Below are 20,474 nucleotides of genomic sequence, written 5' to 3' on the forward strand. Positions count from 1 at the left end.
TTAAGAGAGAGAACATGCGGGGCAGCTAGGTGGCACAGTGAATGGAGCACCGGCCTTGGAGTCAGGAGTACCTGGGTTCAAATCCAACCTCAGACACTTAATAATTACCTAGCTGTGTGGCCTTGGGCAAGCCACTTAACCCCATTGCCTTGAAAAATCTTAAAAAAAGAGAGAGAGAGAGAGAGAGAACATGCTAAACTAATAATAAGAGACATGCACAATCAAAATAACCCTCAGGTTTTTCATCACAACCAGCAAGTTAGCAAAGATTACAAAAAAATGGAAACAGTCAATGTTGAAAGAGAAATATAAGGACTGGCACACTGTTACATTGTTGTTAGAGCTATGAATTAGTATGATTATTTAGGAAAGCAATTTGGAATTTACAAATAAAGTGATTAAACTCTATATCCTTTAACCCAGAGATTCCACTACTAGGTGTGGAAGAATATTTTTAAAACCTTGTTAAATTTCCCTACTAATACTAAGAAATATTTTTCCCTAAGGAAAGCCCTTTGGATAGATTGATGTGTGTGTGTGTGTGTGTGTGTGTGTGTGTGTGTGTGTGTGTGTGTGAGAGAGAGAGAGAGAGAGAGAGAGAGAGAGAGAGAGAGAGAGAGAAGCTTCTTTTTACCCCCTGAAAATGATTAAACTAGCATCTACTCCATGGTAATTGCAGTCTCATGGGCTCCTATCAGTTTAGATTCTTGAATTCTCTGTGAGGGATTACACTAATTCCAAGAGAAATGGGGTAGTGACTTGGTTGCCAATTCTAACATGTATTTTAAGATATTTTTCTTATTCAAAACAGTCAATAGTCAATAAACATTTAATAAGCATTTACTCTGTGCCAAGGGTACAGTGGATAGAGCACTGGACCTGCAGTTAGGAAGACATCTTCCTGAGTTCAAATCAGCATCAAATACTAGTTATGTGACCTTGGGAAAGTCATATAACCCTACATTGCCCCATCTGTAAAATAAGCAAGAGAAGAAACAGCAAACCCCTCCAGTATCTTTGCCAAGAAAACCCTACAAGGGGTCATGAGGTTAGACATCACTGTACACCACCACCACAAGGTGCCATGTTGTGCATAGTGTATGTAAAGAACACAAAAGAAGAAGGAAGAAGAAGGGAGGAGGAGGAAGAAGAAGAAGAAAGGGAGGAGGAAAAAAGATGATGAGGAAAAGGAAGAGGAAAAAATGCTGTCCTCAACCTCAAGCTTGCAATTGAATGGGAGAAGATAACACCTAAAAGAAAACTGAAAAGTGTGGGGTGGGAGAGGTATTTGGTGAAAAGGTATGGTGGAGAATTCAAAGAAATCCACGTTAGGTGGGAAACGAGAAGTCTGAGAATATGTTTGTCCTGTTCTTTATTAAATGGAGTTTATGGCTCCACTCTTCAATCAGAGGGGCAGAAGGTATGATGAGATGTGAGTAGGAAAGATGTTTGGATCTCATGAGATTTCCTGGGGACTTGGTGAAGAAGTTAAAGAAGTCTAAAATGAGTACAGCCGGTGAGAAATAAAAAGATATCTGAAATGGCTAAAGATTCCTATAAGCATTATCTCTTATCTTCTTGGGTTAGAGTCAAGTCAAAGGCATGGAAGATTGTAGCTTTACATATCGCTAGCTTACTTTGAAATGTGAATAATAGAAAAGGCAAGCTATCAGATTAGATTCACAGTTTCATGTGCAATGTTTTCTGTCCTACTATGTATATGGAAATGTTCATTTTATTAGCTGTTAAATTCAGAATATTTTTAAAGATACTAAACTTGATGGAGTTAGGGTATATGATTGTGGTGATATCCTATTGTGATATGAGAAATGACAATAGTTTTAGAAAAATCTAGGAAGTTTTATATGAACTGTTGCAAAGTGAAGTGAGTAGAACCAGTAAACTAATGTACGCAGATACAGCAATATTATAAGGATGATCAACTCTGAAATACTTAGTCATTTCAATCAAGACAATGATCAAAGACAATTCTAAAGGACCCAGGATGAAAAAATGCTTTCTAGGGGTGGCTAGGTGGTGCAGTAGATAGAGCACCAGCCCTGGAGTCCAGAGTACCTGAATTCAAATCTGACCTCAGACACTTAATAATTAGCTAGCTGTGTGACCTTGGGCAAGTCACTTAACCCCATTTGCCTTGCAAAAACCTAAAAAACAAATTTAAAAAACCAGAAAAAAGCTCTCTATATTGAGGGAGAGGACTGATAAACTCTGAGGCTAGGTTGAAGTATACTTTTATTTGTATACTTTTATTTTTCTGTGTATGTGTGTGTATATGTGTGTACCCACACACATTTTCTTTTGCAACATGTGTGTTTTGCAAGACTTAGGGTAGAGAAAGGCAGAAGTGAGAGATGAGTTCAAAATACAAATTTTTTTAAAAATGAATGTAAAAATTTTTACATCTAATTGGGAAATAGTTAATGAAATAAAATATATTTTTAAAATATACTTTATTAGTCACAAGTTTTTTTAACTTTGGGAGAGTATTGGGAGCACAAGGAGGCAATCATAGTAAGACAGGAAAAAATTAAGAGCATCATCAATGAAGTATTTTTAAAGTGCTCAAAGTTGAACAGAAGTTCAGAATTTCAGAAGAAAGTAGATAGTGAGATAGCTTTGTTAAATGTTTTCTTTAATTTAAATTTATTTTTATTAAAGATATTATTTGAGTTTTACATTTTCCCCAATCTTGCTTCCCTCCCCCCTCCCCCCCCACAGAGAGCACTCTGTCAGTCTTTACTTTGTTTCCATGTTGTACCTTGATCCAAATTGGATGTGATGAGAGAGAAATCATATCCTTAAAGAGAAGAGAAGTCTAAGAGGTAACAAGATCAGACAATAAGCTGTTTTTTTTTTCTAAATTAAAGGGAATAGTCCTTGCACTTTGTTCAAACTCCACAGCTCCTTATCTGGATACAGATGGTATTCTCCTTTGCAGAAAGCCCAAAATTGTTCCCAATTGTTAGCTTTGTTAAATGTTAAATGTTATTAAATACTATAAAAACTAAGATATATACATATATGTATATAATATATATGTATATAAAATACATATGTATATAAAATACATACGTATATAAAATGAGATGTGATTTCATAGTATACTTTTTCCATTATTATAGAAATGCAAACTGATATTTGTCAAATTCAGAATAACCAAAAATTTAATTATTTTAAAAATAAATTATGAATAACTCTTAGCAGAGAGATGGGTTCCTTGGTCTTTTTTCTTCTTCTCTGGATGTAGATGGCATGCTCCATAACAGATCTCCCAGGGGTGTCCTTGATCTCTGAACTGCCAAGAGAGCTGCATCCACCATATTTGATAAACTCACATTGTTATTGTTAATATGTACAATGTTCTCTTGGTTCTGCTCCTATCATTCAATATAAGTTCATGTAATTCTTTCCATGTTTCTCTAAAGTCTGACCATTCATGGTTTCTTTAGAACAATAGTACTCCATAATTTTTATATACCATAATTTGTTCAACCAGTCCCCAATAGATAGGTACCTCAATTTCCAGTTCTTTGCCACTATCACAAAAACTGCTATAAATATGTTTGGATACGTAAGATTTTTCCCATTTTTTATGCTTTTGGATATAGTCCTAGTATTGGTATTGCTGAGTCAAATAGTATGATCAGTTTTATTTTAGCAGGGAGATGGGACAGGATGTTGTATATATTATTAGATGTAGCCACAGTTTATTTCCTAATTATTTTTTGTGACAAATGAGTATTCAATTTGAAAAGGAGAATTTTCCCTTCAGAACTGAGTGACCCAAGAACAATGTGTCAATAAGTAGAGTTTTAAACTGAGGGACAATTCAGAAACTAATTTTATGTTAACTATGGAAAAGTCACTTCCCTTTTCTAGAACTTAATTTCCTCCTTTATAAAAGAGAGGTTCTTTCCAGTTCTAAAATTTTTGACTGTAAGATTTTGGCTGACCAGATCAAGAAACAGGATCATAACTAAGTCTGAAGCTTAACCCACGGCAGAATTTAGACCAGATGGGGAAAGGTACAAAGATGAAATCAGCAGATCAGCATTGGTTATTTCCTACAATAGGGGACTCCCAACACATTGAAAAAGGGTTTCCTGTTCCTTTAAGTATAGCTGGATAACTCCTTTTTAGGGACACTAGAAAACAGGCTCCTGTTCAGGTAAAGGATCTCAAGTCCATTCCAACTCTAGAAGTCATGGAAGTTTCTCCAAAGGAAAACTGGATTTGGGAACTGAAATTGCAGTACCATTCTACATGTTCCCTTCTGCTCAGATCACCAAGGTTCCCAATGAGGACACAGAGCAAGGTAGGGAAGGAGGAGCAGCCACCAGGTGGTTTCAAGAAGCAAAGGGGGGGCAGGAGGTTAAGGATAGTAAGACAGTACTAGTAAAATAGCAAATAAAACAGCTTCATTTAGTAGTAAGGAACACTTTCATTTAGAAATGAGGAAGCAGGAGGTTCAACATCTTTCTCTTCCCAATACTTTGCAGCCCATAGTCTGAAGAGGAAAGAAGAAGAAAATGAAGATAAAGGAGAAAGAGAAACAAAGGCTTAATTATGAATTATTTTTCCCAGAATAAAACAGCTAGGTTTCTCCCCACTCCCAGATGGAAGCTTATGAGAGGGAGGGAACTTTTGAATCCTAGAGCCTGGGAGTGAAGGAAACTTCTTCCATAGCTAACATTCCACTTTCTGCAAGAAGCATTTCTCCACTTTCCTAAATGCTAGTGTTTTCCCTCCATTATCTCCAATTTCTCTGTATAAATCTACATTTCTATATGTTCCTATACATGTCATATTTGAACAGTTATTTGCATAGTGTCCCACATTAGACTTCAAATTCCTTGAGAGCAGGGACTATTTTTCTGTCTTGATATCCGTAAGCTTTAGCACAGTCCTTGATACATAGGAGGAGCTTAATAAAATACTTTTCTCAGGAAGAAGGAGGTCACTGGGTCCCTTCTTCACAGTCTCATGATTAGAGAAATGCAAATTAAAGTAACTCTGAGGTACTATCAAATTGGCTAACATGACAAAAAAAGGAAAATGATGTTGGGGGAATATGGGGAAACTGGGACACTCATTCTTTGTTGGTGGATTTGTGAACTGATCCAAACATTTTGGAAAGCAACTTGAAACTATACCTGAAAGACTGTGCATCTAGCAATATCATTACTATATCTGTAAACCAAAGAGATCATAGAAAAAGGAAAAGGACCTTTATGTACAAAAATATTTATAGCAGTTCTTTTTATGGTGGCAAAGAATTGGAAATTGAGGGGATACCCATCAGTTGGGAAATAGCTGAACAAATTATGACAGGGCTGTCCAGTCTTACTTTAAAAAGTTTTTATTGAAATAGACAATATATTTTCATTTGCTATTTTAATGAGAGTTCAGTGGTAGCTCAGCTTCCTTTACTAAAGCATTTAGCAAATCCACAGGCAATCACATAAAATCACCCTGCAGGTCACATGTGACCCACAGGTCGTATTTTGGACAACCCTGAATTATGCTTAGGAAATTATGAGCAGGTGGATTTCAGAAAAACCTGGACTGACTTAATATGAACTGATGCTGAATGAAGTACCCAGAACCAGGAGAATATCATACATATTAACAGCACCATTGGGTACTGATCAGTTTGATAGACTTAGGGCTTCTCAGTCTGTAATCAGACAATTCCAGAAGATTTGGAATGGAAAATGCCATCCTCATCCAAAGAAAGAACCGCAGAGTCTGAATGCAGACCAAAACATACCATTTTCACTTTTTTTAAACTTTTTTCCTTTTTTGTAGTTTTTCTCTTTTGTTCTAATTATTTTTTCACACCATGACTAATATGGAAATATGTTTAACATGTTTATACATGTAGAATCTATATCAGATTACTTGCTGTCTTGGGGAAGGGGAAGAGGAGGGAGAAAAATTTAAAATTTAAAATCTTACATAAATGAATGTTGAAAACTATCTTTACTTAAAATTGGAGAAAAATAAAATACTATTAATTGAAAAAAAATAAAATCTCAAAAAAAAATGTTTCTATAAGAAGTCTTTTCCACTCCCTAATCCCAATGCTTGTTGTCTATACTTATCTGATTTCCCAGGACCCCAGAAGTTCCGCTGAGCCCTGGACTCACCGGTATTTATTTGTTCTAGAGAGAGCTGTGAGTCTAGTAGTGCCTGAAAACCTTCAGTGGCCTGCCTTGGCTGTGAGATTTCCCTGAACCTTGAAGGCTCTCTGATCACTGGAACAAAAGGATGAGCATCTCTGACCTCCAGGGCCACCACTCTGAATAAGCCCTTGCTCTAAAAGGGAAGAGTTGCCTCCTCTGGACAGCCAGGGAAAGAGGCCTTGCTCCTAGCCCACCTACCCTCTTGACCCACTTCCAGAATAGGGTTCAGGCTATATTACATGTATATTTATTCCCTGCTCCTGGACACTGGCTCCTGGAACTGCAGGTCCCTGATAAGGTGGTGAGTTGTTTTGTTGAGCGTGCCCCCATGTACGCCCCGTCGGCCCATGAGCACTATCAGGGCCTTGGGCGTGAATCCCACACACACAGAGCGACTATCCAGTCCCTTAGTCCGGGCATCCAGAACACCATCGCCTTCTTCTAAAAGGTGGTCGCGGATGATGCAGCAGCGTCGGCCTGCCAGACTGATCCCAGACAGCAAGAAGTTGCGTCGGTCAGTGCCTGTCAGTATGCCCACCTCCTGCGGGGAAATGGCAGCCAGCAGGCCTCCGGGTCTCGAGGCCCACACGCAGCGGTTGTCTGAATGCCCCACCACCGCCACATCATCGATACGCTGGTCTCGCAGTATGGAGCTGATGTATGTCTTCCAGTCACCCATTCCAGGGAGATGGAGGACCCCTGCCCTGCTCTCTCACCCCCCAGGGGTATTCTAGTGCCCACTGCTGTTCTCTTGGTTACCACTGTGACTTCAGAGCCCTCTGTGACACTAGCACCCACTGTGACACCAAAATGTGTTCTGAACTCAACATTTCCTTCCTCTTCCAGAACTTGCTTGGGGCCAGAAAATGGACAAACCCCTCAAATGCCCCATGGCGCTAAGAGAAGACCCAGAAGCCAAAGTAATGTTGTCTCACATTCTTCATTCTGAGCCCGCCCCATTGCCAGATGCCCACTGACACTGTGTGTCCAGGCCAAGGGGAGTTAAGTACAGGGTCTGTCAGGAGGTGGTGTGCTCCTGGATCCATTCTAGGTGGGCAGCAACCTTGGCGTAGACTCCAGGCTTGTTTCTGTGCCCACAGCCTTCACCCCAGCTTACCACTCCACGCAGAGTGAGCCGACCCTCTGTCTCTTCACACACAAGGGGTCCCCCGGAGTCGCCCTAGTCACAGACAGGTCAGTGTCTTGCTCCTGTCCCTTGCCTCCCAGCTCCCCTTTGCAAGTGACCTATCTGCTCACCTGGCAAGCATCTGTTCCCCCCTCCAGGAAACCAGCACACAGCATGTCCTGTTTGACGGCAGACCCAAGCACGTCTGGGGCAGAGCAGAGCTTGTGGGGAATGATCGGAAGCTGGGCCTCCTGCAGGTAACTAGAGTAGTCCTCGGCCCCTGCAGCAAGGAAAGGGGGGTAGGGAGAGGTGACCAGACTGTTCTTTGGCAGGGTGGAGAGCTCAATCAGAACCTTCCAAGGTCAGGAGCTACTAGATGCCAGCCCCTTCTCCCAGTTCTTTTGTGGACTCACATTTTCTTCCTACTTTTCTTTTTATCTCTTCCCCCACTGCAATCCTGAGTCCTGTACTCAAGAAAGTCATTCTCAGATTGTAAACTGAGTTAGGATATGAGCAATAGGATCTCTCCCAGAGTCTTTGAATCTAGAGTGAACCAAGTACTCTTTAAAACCCAAACAAATGCTGGAATTCCCCTGTACCAGAGCAAGGCCTCCCAAATCATATGAGAAAATCAATATGGATCTTGATGATCTATGATCCTTTTTACCCCTCTGCCATAGGATCATCAAATTCTGAGCTAGCTAGAGAAATCATAGTCTAATTCCTTTATTTGGGGGGTGGAGAAACTGAGGACCAAAGGGGGAAATGATTTGCCCAAGAACAACCAGTTAATAGAGGTCAGATCCAGAGAGGTCTCTGAGTTCTCTTCACTTCAAATCTGAATTTGGTTCCCAAGGTCCACATTTACATAACCAAAGGCCTTTGCCATCTTAATTTCTTCAGTACAGTGAACTCCCAGTGAATACATTTCTTCCCACCAATGCAGATTTAGCACCTGCTCTGGAAGATGGCTGTAGTACCCAGCAGAGGCAGAAGATGAATCTGGGTTTTTACTATTTTGTATTTTTTTGTTTTGTTTTCTTCATCTGGATGTGATTGTTGTTGTTCATAAAAGTCCTAGTTCTCTGAATTGCTGAGAGGAGCTGCATCGTTCAAGGTTGATCAGTTCACAATAATGTTGCTAATATGTACAATGTTCTCTTGGTTCTGCTCCCTTCCTGTAAGTCATTCTATGCTTCTCTGGAATCCAACCATTCATGATTTCTTATAGAACAATAGTACTCCATAGCATTCATATACCATAACTTGTTCAACCATTCCCCAATTGATGGGCATCCCCTCAATTTCCAATTCTTGGCCACTACAAAAAGAGCTGCTATGAATATTTTAAACCATGTGGGACTTTTCTCATTTTTTATATGAATCTGGGTTTTCAAAGGCAACTTTATCCATTATGTGGCCGCACCATCTTTTGCCATCTATCGCATACTAATTTCACCAAGTCCTTCCCTCAAGGCTCCTTCCTGGCCTCCTCTGCTCCAAGCAGACCCATCTAAGGGTAAAAACCTCTTCACTGCCCTCTGCTTACTACCTTCATACTGGCGACCCCAGCCGGCGACCTGGCAGCTCACAGCGTCACCCAAAGGCTCCGGAGTATTGGGGAGGCATACTGGCTGAATGAAGGGGGAGAACTGCGCACAACCGCCGTCCTTTGTTTCCTGCAGCCGCACCAGCGCTAAGACCCCAGAAATGGACCAAGACAGAGCTTTGAGTGCTGCTCAGAGGCCTGGCCCCCCGCATCTCCAGCCCTTTTTCCCTGTCTAAGGGGAGCACTGGGGCACCGAGTTGGGCTGAGGTCACCCTCTCGGCCGTGGGCACGGTTTGCCCGCACCTACCAATGTCGTGCTGGAACGTGTCATTCCGGAAACTCTCGTGCAGCTGGTATTCGCGCACCGAGAATTCCTGGCACTGCGGCCCGCTCTCGTTGTATCGCATTTGGCCCAGGACCACCTTCAGCAGTTCGGGGGCAGGCCTGTGGGAGCACTGACTGGCAGCTTCGCAGTGCACCGCTAGGAAACCCAGCGTCCTACACAACCCCTGCTTTCCACCTCCCCAAGTCTGATCTTCAAACCTAAATCTCTGAGCCTCTGCTTGGGAAGGGTACAAGGTTGAAAGCGAGGAAACCCCTAAGCCTTCTCTTTCGGTATCCATCCCATCCCAAGTTCAAACTCCCAGGTCTCCTCTGGATCAGTGCCGCCAAGGAATAGCTAAATCTTGAAGTAGTTCCAACCGAGGAGTCCTGGTGTCACTCACCTGCTCTCTAGACAATGTGCTGCTGTAAGAACCCAGCAGGAGTTAATGAGGCTGCCAGCGCAGAAGATCTGGTCCAGGTACAGGGCTGCTATGTAGGGGTGTGCTCCTGGTAATGCCACCAGCCCTCCCACAACGCGATTCAATTCAGAGAGCCTCTTCTTTTGTCGCTGGCCGCAGGTCACAGATACACTCTTCCACAGAGAAGGCTGGGACACGAGGCTCTCCTTGGGAAATGCTGAGAGGAACCCAAGCACCAGACTGAAGACTGATGCCCACCAGGAACACTGCTGTTCCCTTTTCCTATGCTCACAGTGTGTACCCCCTTGATTTAACTGTGATCTTATAACTGTACCCCTAACGTTGTATTGCTTGTTCTGCCCCATGCCCCTAAATGGGGAGCAGAAGCCCCCCAAACTGAGTTCCCTGTCTTCCTCTTCCACTACCATGACGACTTTGGTCTAGTTTCCCTCTACCATTGTTTTGTCTTTCCTAGTCTTTTTCCATCCTTCTGAAGCCACTCTGATGCATTCCCTCCCCTGAGAAAAGCTGTTACAATACTAATTGAATGAGATCTTTGAAATCATCTAATGTTTTGAGGGAGGTACCCTCTGCTGATCCAGTTTCCCTCATTGGGCCTACCCTCTGCCAGCACTACCATTTATTCCTGTGTTCATCCCATTTTGTTGCCTGTCCTATTCTTTCTGTGACCATTCTGTGATGGTGCCATTTCTTCTAACAACTATCTGCATTTTCAATTTAATTAAATTGAACAAATATTTATTAAGGATTTACTAGGTGGCCAGGAAGTTACAAAATTAAGAGAAAAAATTTTTGTCCTGTAATATTTCTTGTACCCTTTGCTAGTCCTGCCCATAGACTGACTTGGTGCTTATGTTCTTACCTGTCATCCTTCTCTTTGCCAGTCTTGTCCCCTTAGGGTTCAAACTGTGCCAACCTGTGCCTCTCTTTTTGCCTACCATAATTATGATCACATATTCATTTGGGTCATTCCCATGCCTTCTATGAATGCCAGTCTCATGCCAATACCTATTTTATGCCCTTTATACATATTTATCCCCATGCTGACCACCCCCTCACTTCCCTCTTACCCATCAACATCCTCTTGTGCCTATTCTATTACTCTTATCTGTCTTGTGCCTTCTGCCTGGGTTGACCCCTTTATATTGCTCTGATTGTATTTCATATATTTTCAATGCTTTATTGTCCCATTCCATTTGCCTGTATCCATTCAGTCACCTTTACCTATTCTGCTCAAGTCTTGTCAATATGTGTTCCTCCTGTTTGGCCCAATCAGTATCTTCTGTAATCACTGTCTTTATCATGCCTGTCCTCTTATACCTGTACCCATACACCTCTACCCATCTTGTGTCCACCAATGCCCTCTCTTCACAATGCACCAAAGTTTTTCTTTGTCCCAAAGACTATGCCCTCTATCAGAGCCAGTGTTGTACCTTTTCTGTGCCCATCTCATGCCATAATAGTTTGCCTGCTTTCTTTTTATTATTCTTTATCTGTGTCCAGCAGAGTTCCTCTAAAAAGTTCTTTCTGTGTTTATTCTGTTCCCTCTACAGCCATCCTATGCTCACTTTCACTGTCAGCCCTATGCTTGTATTATACTCAATCTAGTACTCCCCCCACCATAACCTGACTGTTCTCAGAGTCATGACTTTTCTGGCATCTTGCTTGCCTGTGCCTTTCTGTGCCCATTACATCTCAGTGTATACTTCTGCCTTCAGATCTGTCTCTGCCTACTCTCTCCTTTGTGACAGCTCTGTCCATCTGGTCTGTGCTCATCCAATGTCCTCTATCATTCCACACTTTTTATATGAATTTCTCTTTCTATATGAATGTCCACCCCCTTTACCTCTGTCCCCTCCTAGTATGGTAATATTTGGCCCCTACCCTACCTGTGAAAGATGAAGGAGCAGAAGTAGTTGGGTGCTGTGATGTAATGGCTGGACTCTGAGTTGGATGCTGACATGTGGCCAGACTACAGTACTCCCAGCTCATCCCAGTTCCAGAGAGAACAAAGCACCAGGGCCTAGTGTCATTGTCTGGGTTCCTGAAAACAGTACAGGTAAGGGTCCACCCCATCCTCATACTCACAATCTCCACCAGTCCTTTTTCTCATCTCTTTCCTGGTCTGGGCTCCACACAGACTCCTCCTTAAATCCTCACTTCCCTCTTCATTCCTGACTTTGTCTGAGTCTGTCTCTCTCTCACCTCCTCCCCATCTCCTTATTCCCCAGCTTGCCCCCATTTTTCATGAAAGCCCTCCCCAACCCAAAGCCCTCCTCACCTGCAATAGGGGTGATGGCCCAAACCCCTTGTCAGCACCTGTTCCTTGGACAGATATCGGAATGTGGCCTCTGAGGACCAGGGTTGGCAATGCTTTCCTGACAATGTGGTCTGTGCTGTACCCCGGTAGGTGAGTCCTCGACCATTATAACATCCTATCCTGGTGTCTAGTATAAAAAGGGACTATCCAGAAATTAAGAGACCAGGGGAGCTCCTCCAAACTGAACTCTCTTCCTCCAGTTGACCCACCCTACTTTTATCATTTCTCCCTGTCCCCCCCTTTTTTCTTTCCCTGTCCCTCCTCCCCCCCTTTTTTCTTTCCTTTCAGAGAAAAGTGACCTGCATACAGCAAGAATCGGGACTAGAATCTGGGTGTCATAGGTTAGAAAAATGGGTTTTCAAGCTGGAAAGAACCTTAAAAATCATCTAGCTCAAATCCCCTTTTTTGGTAGAAGAGAAACCAATCCAGTTCTTGTTCCACTAGATCACATGCCTCTCCCTTTGTTAACTTATAATATAACTTATATATATGAGAGAGGGGATGATATTTCAGTGCTTCTCTTCCCCTCTGTTTACTTTAGTGATCCTATCTCCCCTCCAAACCACCTTGGATGCCCTGGTCTGAAAGGGACCAGTACCTACCTATTTCACAAAAATACCCTGCATAACTTGGAGGACAATGACAGATAGACTGGCCCTCTGCCTCCAAGCACTTCCCTCCATGGAGACAGGAGTTATTCTGGCAGGCTGGAGAGAGGGCAGAGTTCTCAGTATAATCTTTTGGCAGAAAGGATGAGTCGTGTCCCTCTCCAGCCCTGACCAACCTCTCTCTACCAATAACTAACCCCCTCCCCCCAGAGTCCTAGAATAGCTCTCATTTTCACAATGGTCAGACCAGAGCCCAGTATCAGACCTTGATGGGACCATTGAACATAGAATGTCTAGAATTGGAAGGGCCCTTAATGTTAGATTTAGAAACAATTCAAGGACATAGAACTTGAGGTAAATTGTATCTTAGAATATAAGATGTCAAAGTTAAAAGTTCAAAAAGACCTTAGAACTTAGGATACAAAATGTTAGGGCTGGAAGGCACCTTTTGTTAGAGCCAGAAGAACATAGCATCAGATATAGGTTTCTTATAACTTTGAACCTTAGAGCTGGGGGGGGGGGGACCTTAAAACACAAAACCCAGAAGAAATTTGGAATATAGAATATAGAAGTCATAGAACATAGAATATTTAGAACTAGAAAAAAATCAAGAAAAAGAACATGGTATATTAGAGCTAAAAGGTGCCTTGGGGTATAGAAGACTGGAGTCCTAGAACAAAGGCCATTAGACTGGACAAGAACTTTAGAATATTAGGATGTATAAATAATGTTAGAGCTTGAAAAGGCCATAAGGCCCAGGAAATAGGTCAGACCTAGAAGGGATCTTAGAGCTTAGACTTAAAAGTGAAAGGGAAATTAGATAACAAAACATGGAATCGAACTTAGAACACATTACATAAGAACTAGAAGGGACCTTAGAATCTAGTCTCAGAAGTAGAAGGAAGGAACCAAGAGAAGAATAAGGTCAGAACATGGAATGATAAAACTGGAAGGACCTTTGCAAAAAAAAACAAAACAAAACAAAAAAAACCTTGGAAAATAAAAGATCAATGTCAGAGCTGAAAGTTCTTTAGAAACACCATAATCAAATATCATTTTACAGCTGGCAAAATGGAGAACTCAGAAGCTTCAGACACAGTAAATAGGAATTCACAACAAGTGAATATATAGATTTATCTAAGAAATCAATATTTGACACTGTTCTTCTAGCTCTAACATATGGTACCTTTTAATCCTAACATTCTGATTCCTGAGTTCTTAGTCCTTGGGCTTGGGACTTTGTCCCTTCCCCACCCCCAACACTGCCCCTTCCAGCCTTTGTGACTATGCCACACCAATCCTTACCCTGGCTGTTTGGCAGCCTCTTGCAGACAGCACCAGGGCCCTGACACCAGCATTTGACCACTCTCATAGGCTCTGCAAGAAGCCATGTCTCATTTTCATCAAAGAACTGACTGAGTTGAGATTGGTAGCATTTCTCTGGGGACAGAAAGTATGCTGCTTAAGATTAGGTTCTTGATATTCAATCCTTTCTGACTCGTCATGAGCACATTGGGTTATTTTTGGCAAGGTACTGGAGTGATGAAATGAGGAAAAGGAGGCAAGCAGTGACTTGCCCAGGGTCACATAGTTAGTAAATGTTTGAGTTTGGATTTGAATTAGGAAGCTGTTTTCCTGACTCCAGGCTTAGCTGCAAAGGCCTATGCTAAAAGGCTGTGCAAGGAGTGAGAATATGACAAGAAATGCCAGGAATAGGGGCAGCAGGTGGCACAGTGAATAGAGCACTGATCCTGGAGTCAGGAGGGCTTGAGTTCAAATCCAGCCACTGACACATAATACTTCCCTAGCTGTGTGACTTTGGGAAAGTCATTTAACCCCATTGCCTTGCAACACCCCCCCTAAAAAAAATTGCCAGGAATAGGCCCCAAGAGGCAAGACCCTTGACCAGGTATTTATATCTCTGAGGTTGTTGTAGCACAATGGATAGCTCATTGGATCTGAAGTCAGGATGTTGTGAGTTCACCTCCAGACTAAGACACTTTAGCTGTGTGATCCTGACTAAGTCACTTAATCAGTTTTCTCATCTGAAAATCATGGTAACAATATGACATCCCTCCCAGGGTGGTTGTGAGAATACAAGATATTTGTAAAGCACTTTGAAAATCTTAGTGTTTTGTAATTTATAATTACGATATTCTCTATGTATGTATATAGAGAATAATATATTATTTATTTATATTTATATACATACATATGTAAATTTCTATTACCATCTAGATTCTAACAGGATGAAGTCCCTAAAGGTAGAAACTCATTCACCATACATAGATCTTGGGGCCATCCTCCCTCTGGGGGTGGTTGTATTGAGTACTCAAACTCAGGGTCTAGCCAGGTACAGTGGACCTCAAGTGAATTGGTACCTTTTTGACAGTGCTTCCCGGTGAGGTGTGGGGCACAGAGACAGCGAGCTCCCTGAAGAGTGTTGATGCAGGTCCCTCCATTCTGACATGGATTGTGCTTGCAGTGATCTGTGGAAGAAGACCCTTGCATATGAAAACTGAGGATCCAGAGTCCCAGAATGGGATAGAGAAGGGGTTGGAGGAGGGTAATGACCACAAGAATGGAATGATTTCAATGGTAACCCTAGGAGGTTTTTCTCAGCCTGAGGATTGGGATTGGAGAAAGCTATATCTAGGGATCCTCATTTTGGAGAAGTGAGAGATAAACTCTGAGTTGTGTTCAATTCCTAGCTTGGGGGGGGGGAGCCACAGATAAGATGTTCAAGAATTGTCTGGAATGGATCAGAAAATAAAAGGAGATTGGAAAGGAGGGAGTGCTGCTCAACCCAAAGTACCTTTCACTTTCTTGAACCCTAGACAATAGACCCACTGCTGATCCCGATCATAGTTGTCAGTAGTTGCACACCTGCAGAAAAAGGGGTTCATCCCTGGTCAAAAAATTCATATGGTATATTCCCAAAAGATACCACCACCACCACTGAACTACAGGGAAGCAGGATACCAGGATCCCTGCTCTCCTGAGGCTATTGACCTGGAACAAGGAGATAACAACTGAACCTTCTCACTTAGATAGAATTTAAAGATTTGCAAATCTTTATAGTCAACAACCTTGTAGGAAGGGAGTGTAAATATCATCTCCATTTTACAGTTTAGGAAATAGGTTCAGACTGGTCCTAGACCATACAACTAGTAGAATATCAAAGTAACACACCATATACCTTGAGGAGATTATGAAAAAAAGGTAAAAACATCACTTGTACAAAAATATTCATAGCAGCCCTGTTTGTGGTGGCAAAGAAGTGGAAATCAAGTGAATGTACTTCAATTGGGGAATGGCTTAACAAACTGTGGTACATGTATGTCATGGAACACTATTATTCTATTAGAAACCAGGAGGGATGGGAATTCAGGGAAGCATGGAAGGATTTGCATGAACTGATGCTGAGTGAGATGAGCAGAACCAGAAAAACATTGTACACCCTAACAGCAACATGCGGGTAATGATCGACCTTGTTGGACTTGCTCATTCCATCAGTGCAACAATCAGGGACAATTTTAGGCTATCTGCAATGGAGTACATCATTGTGGAGTTTGAACAAAGACCAAAGACTATTACCTTTAATTTAGGGAAAAAAAACCTATTCTCTTATATAATTTTGCTATCTCTTATGCTTTATTTTTCTTAAGGATATAATTTCTCCCTTATCACATTCAACTTAGATCAATGTATAGCATGGAAAAATGTAAAGACTAATAGACTGCCTTCTGTGGGCATGAGGGAGGGGAAACAAGAAGGGAAAAATTGTAAAACTCAAAATAAAATCTTTCGTTATAACCCACCTCCTATCTTCCCCAGAAGAAAAAAGGTGGTTTATTTGAATGGAATAATCATTTCATTTGGAAGCCTTGGAGAATATTGTGACAAAGACAATGCAACCCAGAAGAGAGAGGGAAGCCGGGAACTTACCAGGAATGGGGCCCTGGGTGGCCCCTCTTGATACATCTGTGGTACAACTGTCCTCGATATTGGAAGGGGAAGTAACATGGATCCCCGCTGGTGATGAGGACTGCAATTAACCCACAAAGACCTAATGAACTCCTACAGAAGATCCCAGACCTACCCTTGAGGAGCTAGAAATCTAGTTAGTGGGACAAGACATATGTCAAGTCAACAAAAGTTAAGCACTAACAAAATATGCCTGTATTTTCATTGAGTAAAGTTGTTGAGGATACAAGAAATGCAAAAAAATCCAAACCCCAAAACCAATCCCTGTTCTCACAGAACTCAATAGAGGTAATAACATGCAAATAAATTCATATGAACAATATACATACTGGATAAATTGAAAATAATCTCAGGGAAAGCACTAAGATTAAGGACGATTGCATCTGGGTAGCTAGGAGCCACAGTTGGATAGAGCAAGGGCCTTAGTCAGGGGACCTGAGTTCAAATTTTGCTTCAAGATACTTGCTATATGACTTTGGGCAAGACACTTAACCCTATTGCCTCTTAAAAAAAATAAGATAGGATCAGGTCTCTTGTAGAAGATGGGACTTTAGGGCAGATGGTGGTAAGGGGACAGTCAATGAAGATGTCCAGTCAGGAGATGGACGATTCTGTGCAAGCAATAGCAACTAGGCCAGTGTCTGTAGGTCACAGAGTATGTGGAGGAGCAGTAGGTGTATGAAAACTGGAAGGATAGAAGGAACCAGGTTTTTTAAAGGATTTTAAAAACCGAACAGTTTTTTATATTCCATTCTGAAAGTAAGTCACTAGAATTTATTGAATGAAAGGAGGGATAAGTTTCAATCTTTTCTGACTCCTAGGTCGGAATTGGGAGAATACATTGAATGTCAGAACTAGAAAAGGATCTTTATAACACAAAAGAGGCTAGCAGAGTGATGACTGATGGCTCTGGAAAAGTTGGGTGGTGGCAGATTGCAGGGATTCCTCTGTACTTCATTGACTTGTATTCTCCAAACATTTGAAAAGCAGAAAACAGAATAATATAAACTTCAGTTTCTATAGTGCTTTGCAGTTTACATATTTTCCTCACAACTTCAAGGTAGAATAAATGTTTCCCATTGACTACCACAATATCCAATACATAGCAAGAGTTTAATAAATGCTGGATTGATTTATTGCCTGCTGTATAATAGGCACAAAGTAAATGTTTATTGATTGATGAACTGATTACAAATGAGGAAACTGAGTACATCTTAGAAAGGTTAAGTGATTTGGTCATGTTCACATAACTAGTAATTGTGCTTCAATGGGAATATAGGTCTCCAGAGCCTGATTTTCCCATGGTGCACCCCAGCCTGCCCCCAACCCTAGTGCTTGGCACAATTGCCTACACAAAACAGGTGCTTGATGTTTGCCATTTTCACAAATTGGTAACCCAAGTTGGGGGAGGGGAGTGGGAAACCCAGAAAAAAGGAAGGGAGGAGTCATTAAGAAGGGACTGAGGGGTGTGGGTGTTTGTGGCTGAGGAAGTATAAAGTCATCCTCCCTCCCCACTCATAATTACAATAATAGCAACAACTCATTTACATACTGCCTCCAGACCTGGGCCTTCACTCAAAGACTGGGGCTAGAATGTTCCAAAATATCCAGACTCACCCTTGGGTGTCTATCTAAAATTGCCCTTTCTCAAGAAAGGGAGGATCCTTCCTAGATCTCCCCCACCACCATCACCCCACTTTTGGCCACTTGGTCAGAAGTGCAGCTGAGAAGACTCACCTGATGTGGTCTTGGGTTCTTTTGGAGTTTTCCAGGGTGGAGTCTATGGGAAGTTAGAATAAGAGAAGCTAGGTCCCCTGCCATCCCTTAAACTCTTCATTGGGTTCCCCCTCATGTCCTTTCTCTCCCCCAGTTCAAAGATCAAGACTACACTTCTACCCCACCTACTTCACACCCAGGTCAGGACCCTGAGCTTCCCCATTTCTTTTTCTCCCTCTAGGCTCTGACTCATCCTCCTTAGTTCCCAGTCTTAGCCTCTTCAGCCCAAGTTCAAGAGGCCCAGTGTGGGGAACCTGAACCCAACCCCAACCCTTTCACCTACCCCCAGAATCACAAGAGTTCTTACCTAATTCCATCTTTACCTGTACAAAATCCTCTCATAACATACCAGATAAATGCCCCCTCACTCCAGATTTTGCTAGATCTACAGTATGAGGGAACTTGCTGCTTTCATAGGTCACCCATTCCACTCTGGGACAGTTCAAACTGAGAGGAAACTGTATCTTATATCAAACTTAAATTTACCTCTGCAATTTATATCCATTTTTCCAACTTCTCCTTGTTGGGAATAAAACAGAACAAATCTAATCCTTTCAGGAGAAGCTCCTCAAGTAACTGAAGATAACTGTCCTAGTCGCCAACCCGAGTCTTTTTTCCCTTCCTCCCCAGGCAAAATAATACCAATATTTACAACACTTCAGAAGCAGGCTAATCATCACAGAGTACATTAATAACAATCAACTATGGTTTGCAAAGTGCTTTACAAATATTATCTCATTTGATCAGGACAAACTCCTTATCTCAGGATACTTTGCATCTCTTACAGCAACCTGAGATCACATTAGCTTCCTAGGCTGCTATATCACACTGTTGACTCATATTGAGTTTCCTGGAACTAAAAACCCCAGAGCTTTTGAGATTGCTATTTAGTCATGTTTCTACCATCTTGCCATTTTGTGTCTTATTTCTTATGTCTCCCACTGAGAGACACTTAGGATTCTCTGGTGAAAAGGCCAGAGAAGTAGCCTTCCCAATCTTGGGTTCCAGATACTTGAAGAAAGTGGAGGGGAAGGGAGTGTTGGGAATTCTGGTTCTCTTCCCTCCCCAGTGAACAGCTAATCAGCAGCTCCAGGGACAAAGACAGGGACCCAAGGTCAAAAAGGTCATGCTTTCCTTAGGGATTTCTTGAAATTCAATTCTCTTCCATTGGAAACCTATAATACAGTCCCTTCTCCACCCCAAACCCCCTAACTCAGCTCTCTGAAACCATAACTCTGCCCTTATTTGATTCCTCATAGTTCCTCTTCCCTCCCCCAAAAGAGTTCTTAACTCAACTCTCATCTCAGAATCACCCTATCTGACACTTTCTCCCAGAACTTGAAAACCACACACCTATCCCAATCTCTTGCCCTTTTGCAGAGATTCCTAGAACCCTGTTCACTACCAGGGCTCTCTTACCATAAGTGCCAGCTTCAGACCCAACATTAGGGTTCCCAGGAGTAGTAGGAACTGCATGGTGTATGTGTGTCTGGATCAATATGATGGGGTAAGGTCCAAGGGAAGAGTTGGAGTCAAAGATAAACTCCAAACAGGCTGTACCCCCACCCCCTGATCCAAGTTCAGGGCCCAGAGCCAATGTATTCTTGACAGAGGGAAAGATCAGCCTTCTGAGGAGGGCAGGACTAAGCTAGGTTTATCCAGAGAGAGAGAATAAGGCCACAGTAGAGGAAATCTTTGGGATTCCTTTTTGTTGTTGTTTTGTTTTTGCAAGACAATGAGGTAAAGCGACTTGCCAAGTTCACACAGCTAGGTAATTGTTTAAGTATCTGAGGTTGAATTTGAACTCAGGTCCTCCTGACTCCAGAGCCAGTGCTTTATCTCCTGTACCACCTAGCTGCCCCATCTGGGATTCTTTATCCTGCCGGTGTGAGTCACAAATGGGTTCAAGTGAGGAACACAGAGAGGATAACAAGGCTTTCTGGATCCCCTGCCACACTCCAAGTTCTAGTTCTGCCTCTCACTACCTGTTGGATTTTGGGAAAAATACCTTGCCTTTTTCATCCATTTATAAAAATAGAGTTAGTAAGGAGGTAGAATGGTAGAAAAGAAACATCAACTCTGGAATCCCACCAAGGATCTGCCTTCTAATTCTTTTGGGGTTTTTTTTTAAGTTTTTG

At 42.1% G+C, this 20,474-nt stretch overlaps 2 protein-coding genes and 1 long non-coding RNA gene across 4 annotated transcripts; 1 reads left to right on the forward strand and 2 right to left on the reverse strand.

The window, feature by feature from the left end:
- Nucleotides 1–3,169: 3,169 nt before the first annotated feature.
- On the reverse strand, nt 3,170–7,002 carry PFN3 (profilin 3). Its single transcript, XM_074212253.1, has 2 exons — nt 6,446–7,002; nt 3,170–4,528 (listed from the first exon to the last, which is right to left on the reverse strand). The coding sequence occupies exon 1, from the start codon at nt 6,883–6,885 to the stop codon at nt 6,454–6,456; it is 432 nt and encodes a 143-aa protein (XP_074068354.1). The 5' UTR covers nt 6,886–7,002; the 3' UTR covers nt 3,170–4,528; nt 6,446–6,453.
- Nucleotides 7,003–7,032: 30 nt separating this feature from the next.
- On the forward strand, nt 7,033–11,980 carry LOC141505940 (uncharacterized). The gene is made up of 3 exons (XR_012473725.1): nt 7,033–7,400; nt 7,491–7,589; nt 8,279–11,980. It is a non-coding gene; the product is annotated as an uncharacterized LOC141505940 (long non-coding RNA).
- Nucleotides 7,119–19,843, reverse strand: F12 (coagulation factor XII). Of its 2 annotated transcripts, none has more exons than XM_074212251.1 (14): nt 19,756–19,843; nt 18,298–18,340; nt 16,522–16,621; nt 15,389–15,459; nt 14,955–15,062; nt 13,879–14,013; nt 12,568–12,672; nt 11,927–12,092; nt 11,535–11,689; nt 9,607–9,841; nt 9,189–9,325; nt 8,885–9,028; nt 7,464–7,612; nt 7,119–7,386 (listed from the first exon to the last, which is right to left on the reverse strand). In XM_074212251.1, the coding sequence occupies exons 1-14, from the start codon at nt 19,810–19,812 to the stop codon at nt 7,225–7,227; spliced, it is 1,767 nt and encodes a 588-aa protein (XP_074068352.1). In that variant the 5' UTR covers nt 19,813–19,843; the 3' UTR covers nt 7,119–7,224. The 2 variants fall into 2 exon arrangements, with proteins under 2 accessions (XP_074068352.1, XP_074068351.1); XM_074212250.1 differs by having other exon boundaries at nt 16,522–16,642.
- Between the last annotated feature and the right edge of the window lie 631 nt (nt 19,844–20,474).

Source organism: Macrotis lagotis, chromosome 1 (assembly GCF_037893015.1).
Source record: "Macrotis lagotis isolate mMagLag1 chromosome 1, bilby.v1.9.chrom.fasta, whole genome shotgun sequence".
In the NCBI taxonomy this organism is placed as follows: domain Eukaryota; kingdom Metazoa; phylum Chordata; class Mammalia; order Peramelemorphia; family Peramelidae; genus Macrotis; species Macrotis lagotis.